Source organism: Babylonia areolata, chromosome 13 (assembly GCF_041734735.1).
Source record: "Babylonia areolata isolate BAREFJ2019XMU chromosome 13, ASM4173473v1, whole genome shotgun sequence".
Taxonomy (NCBI): domain Eukaryota; kingdom Metazoa; phylum Mollusca; class Gastropoda; order Neogastropoda; family Buccinidae; genus Babylonia; species Babylonia areolata.
Genome location: NC_134888.1, coordinates 27,646,267 through 27,653,330, shown reverse-complemented (window position 1 = coordinate 27,653,330; position 7,064 = coordinate 27,646,267). Strand labels below are relative to the sequence as shown.

At 42.7% G+C, this 7,064-nt stretch overlaps 1 protein-coding gene across 1 annotated transcript in view; it reads right to left on the bottom strand.

The window, feature by feature from the left end:
• LOC143288900 (uncharacterized) overlaps positions 1-6,045 on the bottom strand; it is a 276,061-nt gene extending 270,016 nt beyond the window's left edge. Inside the window, exons 1-2 of the mRNA XM_076597564.1 lie at positions 5,973-6,045; positions 1-382 (exon numbers count right to left, since the gene is read on the bottom strand). The exon at positions 1-382 is cut by the window's left edge and continues 1,569 nt beyond it. Coding sequence (XP_076453679.1) covers positions 1-223 — 223 coding nt within the window. The 5' untranslated portion in view covers positions 224-382; positions 5,973-6,045. The remainder of the gene's footprint in view (positions 383-5,972) is intronic.
• Between the last annotated feature and the right edge of the window lie 1,019 nt (positions 6,046-7,064).

Genomic DNA, 7,064 nt, shown 5'->3' with positions numbered 1-7,064 from the left:
GGTGGTGGTGGTGGTGGCGACCCTTGGCGGAGCCGCCGCTGGCATGACGCGAGAGGATTGCGATCTCCGGGTCCTCGTGCCCGCTCCCCTCCTCCCCCTCCTCCCTCTCAGCCCCCTCCTCCTCCTCCTCCTCCTCCTCTGCCCGCTCACTCCTGGCACAGGGCGTGTAGCGCACGCTGCTCCCGCACTCGTTGGCTCGGCCCCTCGCCAGAGCTCCGGACATGTTCGCTGACGTCACAGGTGGTGGTGGTAGTGGTGTTGGTGGTGGTGGTGGTGTTGGTGGTGGTGGTGGAGGGGGTCAGTATGGCGGCGTGGCGGTCAGTGGGGAGGGTGGAGGGCGATAGCGCCAACATCGCTACACAGATGGTGGTGATGGGAGACACTGCAACAGGGACAGGAAACCATGGAGGGGGGGGGGGGGTGGGGGGGGGGGGGAGGAGGGGGGTGTGTGAGCTCTGTGGGGTAGATTATAGACTGATAGATAAACTGCATGTTTGGTGCATATCTGTTATGCATAAGTGTGTGTATGTGTGAATGTGTGTCTGCATGATTTACATTTATTTGCTTATTTATCATCATTGTTGTCTTATTTATTTATTTATTTATTATTATCATTATTATTTTATTTATTTAAATTTTTAAAAAAATTATTTATTTATTTATTTTTGTTACGCTTATAGTTGACTTCATCATGTTTTTGCGCCTTATACATATCATTATTATTAATAGTAGTTCTTTTTATGTATTTATCCATTATTTATTTACTTTTTTCTCAAGGCCTGACTAAGCGCGTTGGGTTAAGCTGCTGGTCATGCATATGCTTGGCAGATGTGGTGTAGCGTATATGGATTTGTCCGAACGCAGCGACGCCTCCTTGAGCTACTGAAACTGAAACTGATAGATAGATAGATGGATGGATGGATGGATCGATAGATAGATAGATAGACAGACAGACAGATAGATAGATAGAATGATAGATGGATATATAGAAAGAGAGAGAGATGGATATATAGAAAAAGAGAGAGAAGGACAGAGAGACAGACCGATGGACAGATAAATGGGGAGACAGACAGACAGACAGGCAGATAGATAGATAGACAGACAGGTATATATATAGGCAAACTGACAGACAGACGTACAGAGAGAGAGAGAGAGAGAGAGAGAGAGAGAGAGAGAGAGAGAGAGACAGACAGACAGACAGACAGACAGACAGACAGAGAGACAGAGAGAGACAGAGAGATCGAATGAGATCGAGAGAGAGAAGTCAAAGTAAAAAATGTTTCAATTGTCAGGCCTCTGGCCCATAACAACAGGAGTCAGAGAGAGAGAGAGAGAGAGAGAGAGAGAGAGAGAGAGAGATCGAGAGAGAGAGAGGGGGAGACAGAGAGAGAGAGAGAGAGAGAGAGAGAGAAAGAGAGAGAGAGAGAGAGAGGAACTCTCAGAACTGTTTTAAGGTAAGACCACCTACCTGTATACATATGAATGCACGTGTTGTACACACACACACATATGAAAACCAAACCTTGAGTTGGATGAACAACAAAATGTTAGAAATAATAAACTGATGATATAACAAAACTGAATAAGTAAGGGTAATTTAGAAACATGTCTTTCATCTAAGACTGGGAACTTTGTGCTCTCTGTTTAAACTCTCTCCATACGAACGGCGAAAGAGACGACGTTAACAGCGTTTCATCCCAATTACCATCATCAAAATATTGTAAGCGGAAGGCTCTTATACTGAAGACGTGAATGTTGACAAAGAATACCACAATTCTGACGACGGAAGCTAAATGTTGGGTCATTCAGACACCCACTGGACATCCGAGGGGTCTGTGTAGAGGAGAAGAGAGGACTGGCCGTACTGAGTGAGTTAACGCATAAAATACAAACATTGCTACATCTCTTGACACAATGCTGTTGACAGTGGGGTAATATTGGAATCCTTAGATTTTGTATATGCTTGGATAAGTATTTCTTTCTCAGAATATCGTATTGTGGACAAATTGCCAGTACATGAATTTCAACTTCATACGTTTTTTCAGGCTGTCCTTATAATGTTCACGAACGTTAAGTTAATTTACTCCAAATCTGAATTTAATGAAAGACGATCTGAATTTGGAAATGGTAAGTTCAATTTTTTTTTTTTCTGGCTGCAACAATGATTTGAAGGAACGGTATGTTTCATAACGATTACTACTATATAGTTTGCTTTACCAGTCTTGTTTATAACAGTCCACCATGCGTTGTTTAAAGGTTCTAAGGAAAGCTTTCTCGTTTCCTACACCATCATTAAACCAAACTTCAGAAAATCCATAAACATATAAACAGCGCTTTATTGTAGACGCCCGATATCTTGAATAATCATTCTGGTAGCTGGTCATCTTGTTCACACTCACAATACACACTTGCTTTGGAATTCTCGTAATGGGCATCTGTTGCAGTTTAAATCAGTATCGTAGTGCGCTAATGCAGCTATCAATGTACAGAGGATACCTACTTGTATCACTGTATACCATTGCGTTCGGCGTTTTGTAGATTACATTAAAAAAATCGTTTACATGCAAATAAATGAACTGATTCTAGTGTTTTAAAACGCATAGTCCCCGATAAATCTGATGCATACAGCAACATGGGTTTCACCTGTGTGCATCAAACAGTTTAAAGAACACATTTCTATCCATGCTCCCAAGATTCCACATTGTACGCATGATTTCGACCACCCTGTCTTTTGCTTTGCCCACATATTCTTCTAACGCAGAAACAAAAGATAGTTTGGAAGTCAAGCGGAAACCTAAGTATTTATAACTGTTTACAATTTCATTTCCCTCACCATTATATAACCATTTTTCAGCTTTTGACAAACTGCCACCTTTTCTACAAATCATTATTTTTGTTTTGCTCAGGTTTACTTTTAGTCCGAGAGTTTTTGATGCCTTTCTCAAGATTGTTCAGTTGATTTTTGTAATCCAGCTGAAAATAAAGCAATGTCATCTGCAAACAGCAGGAGAAATATTTCTTGTAATCCAGATATGAATTGAAAACCATATTTTCCATTTTTATTAACATTTGTGGAGTATTTCTTCCTAAAACCAGCTTGCTCTTCTACAATATTCCCTTCCCTTTCAGTCCAGTCATATTCATAAGTCATTTAATCTTTTATTCAAATTTGATGTGAATACCTTGCTTACGATGCTCAGTAAACAAACATCTCTCTAATCTCTGGATTGTTCGTATCACTCTTTTTCAGCAATGGAATTATGACAGAGCGTGTCAGTCTGAAGGGAAGTAACCACTATCAAAAAATGGTGTTAAATAACTTGGTTAAAAAGGGAGCAATTATATTTTCTGATGCTTTGATGAATTCGCCTCCTACATCATCCAGACCAACAGCTTTTTTCCACATTTTAGTCTATGAAGCACACTTTTAACTTCTTCAAGACGTATCTCAGCATCAAGATCCTGAACTACTACACCATCTTAAAGCCTGAACCGGACTATAAATGGCGGGCGATTTGAATCAAGCCAGTTTCTCACCAGAGTCTGACACTGTGACGTCGGTGAAGGTTTATTCAAAATAAAAGCCTAATAAAGCTACGGTTTGGCTTCATTTATGGCAGAGAGCGAGATTTGCCTAGCAGCTTCCAATCTAGATCTGAATTGACTTTGGAAAGTACAAAATGTGTCAGCTACACGTAATACAAAATTTGAATGCAGAGAAAAGGGGCGGAGCTAGAGCCGTTTGTGTTTGCGCTAGACGTGTCTGTCAGATAAAAATAGCACCAGCACGTGGTACTGTCCGGTGAGAATTGGAAAGCATGCAGACAGCCCCTCGACGTTGGCAACCGTAAACGACCACATTGTTTGTAAAACATGCAAACGGAGAGAAATATGACGATCTACTAACCTACCGGACACGTGCTCGCGCTTTTTATAGATAAACTCCGCCCCTTTCCCTTTTATGGATAGGCTCTAGTGCGCATGCGCAACCGAAACCTTGCTCTCGGGAGTTAAGACTTGAAACATCTGCTGGGGATATTACTACGTCATTTTTGTTTTCTGCCAATTGTTGGACTTGGTCATCAGCACTGTCCAAGTTGTTCTGCTGACTTAAAATTCGCTAAAAATATTTTTTTCCAAGTGACAATTGGAATGTCAGGTTGTTTTTTCACTTTTACGTTTAACCGATTTCACTGTAGACCAAAAGGCCTGGCTGTCATTTCTGTTCTTTAGTAAAGAATCGCGAAAGGAATGCTGATAGTTTTTCTTTTTTTCTTCTAGAAGTGACTGGTAACGAGAAAGAGAAGAACAGGCAGAGAGAGACAGATAGATGGACAGACAGACAAACAGGCATGCAGATAGATAGATAGATAGATAGAAAGAAAGATAGATAGCTAGATAGATAGATAGATAGATAGATAAATGGACTGACAGACAGGCGGATAGATAATCAGAGAAACAGACAGACATGTAAATTAGATAAATAGATAGTTAGATAGAAAGATACATAGACAGACAAATTAGGAGAAAGAGAAAGGGCTAGAGACACAGACAAACGGACAACCATCAACTGAAAGAGTATCTCGTTGGTGGCAAGATGTTGAGAACGGCTGGGAGTAATCTGAAATGGCCAAGTGAAAACTGAAAAAAGGTAAATGCCAAGACTGGAAAAAAACAACAAAAAACAAAAAAACAAGCACACACTTTAAAACCTATAAGAAAGTATGACATGCAGTAAAAATGTAGGAGTAATTTTCTGAAGCTCAGCCAGAATAGCAAAACTTAATGAATTACATCCAATCAGATGAGGGGATGATTTACATGTGACAGTCAAAACGTAATTGTGATACATGTACTCAGATCATTTCGCTAAATAGATAGTATACGTTTCTGTTCTGTTTATGTCTTTGACAACTTTTTCACGGCGGTTTCCACTGAACTGAATTGATCATTCAGCTATATCGTTCACTTCCCTACGGCTAAGTGATAACCAGATGTGTTATTCAACTCACTGCAAAATGAATTTCAAACAAAACGTAAACAAAGCTGGCTAACTACACACAAGTAACTGATACATCGCAAATGGCGACACACAATAGATCACATGCCCTCACCACAAGCGCAAAAGTGCACGGACACACTGATTGATCAACACAGACACAGGCACGAATGGATGTGAGCATGTCAGTACGAACATGCTTGCACGCGGGTCATGTGTCACACACACACACACACACACACACACACACACACACACACACACACACACACACACACACACACACACACAGACACACACACACACACACACACACACACACACACACACACACACAAACAACACCACCAACAACAACCAGTTTCAGTTGCTGAAAGCGGCGTCACCACCTTCGAACAAATCCATAAACCCTACAACACATCTGTTGGGCAGATGCCTGGCTAGCAGCACACAGATCCATAAACCCTACATCTGTTGGGCAGATGCCTGGCTAGCAGCACACAGATCCATAACCCCTACAACACATCTGTTGGGCAGATGCCTGGCTAGCAGCACACAGATCCATAAACCCTACAACACATCTGTTGAGCAGATGCCTGGCTAGCAGCACACAGATCCATAAACCCTACAACACATCTGTTGGGCAGATGCCTGGCTAGCTGCACAACACCACGCGCCTTGTCAGGCCTTGAGTACATGCAGATATATTAAGCTTGTGTACCTACTGATTTCGCCTACATAATTTTGCCAGAGGACAACACTCTCGTTGCCATGGGTTCCTTTTCTGTGCGCCAAGGGCGTGAGCACACGGGACCTCGGTTTGTCGCTCAGTTTGGTTTTCCAGACAGGCCGACCAGCCAGCCGACAGGCTGACAGACAGGCCGACAAACAGACAGACAGACAGACAGACAGACAGACAGACAGACAGATGATGGATTCCAGCCCAGCCGCCGAGGGGAGGCGAGAGACGCACCACAGGAAGTGACGTTGACCAAGGGCAGATCATCCATTCATCCCCAGCGGTTAGCTCCCTTCCGGTGTTTTCTGTAACGCGATACAACCATTGCCGATTAGCACAACAGGTCTAAAACAACAACAACAGCAACAACAACAACGACAAAATCAAACACCTCACCCACTCCCAACAACAATTACGGCAAAAAACACACACCCCTCCCACAAAAAAGAGAAGAAAAAAAAGAAGAAAAAAAGAGGATACCACAACACACAGTATCGCCGCTCCAATCAGCATGGCTGCAAACAGACATTCATACACATACACAGACGAGCGCGCGCGCGAGCACACACACACACGCGCACACACACACACACACGAACACAAGCACGCACGAACACACACACACACACACACACACACGTACAGCACGCACGCATGCAGGCACTCGCACGCGCACATAATAAAGCCATGCTCATGGATGCCACACAGTTCCACGTAGGCAAGCAGCATGACTGCACACTGACACACACATACCGCGTCATCTCAATAGTTCCACCTGTCAATAGTCCGTCTATGGGACTGTGGCCTATCGGAACGGGCACAGACACGCAAACAGCACACAGAGGCAAAAATAAGCAGACAGGCAGACACACACACACACACACACAGATCAGAAGATGAACTCAGCACAAGGTTCACGGTAATTTCAGTGTGAGCATGAATCAATGCTGCTGGGCAGAAAGACGTACAGAGAGAACTCAGAACTCAAAACGTTTTATTGGTTTTTTATTTGAATTTTTTTTAATTCAAGGATTAAAATTTTAGGCACGGCCAATTCTTTCAAATCTGTCCTCAGAGAGAGAGAGAGAGAGAGAGAGAGAGAGAGCGTACGTCCGAACGTGCGGGTATTTGAATGTGAACAAGTGATGTCCATGTGTGAGTGATGCAAGTACAAAATGTTGTTCAGTTTTTGATTGTTGTGTTGCGTCACATCAATTTAACCACTCGTGATTTTTTTTTTTTTCCAAAGTGATTTTTTCTTTGGTTTTCCTTGTTGGACCAGTCATTGTAATTATGTCGGCCCTCAGCTGCCGAGAAAGAAGAAAG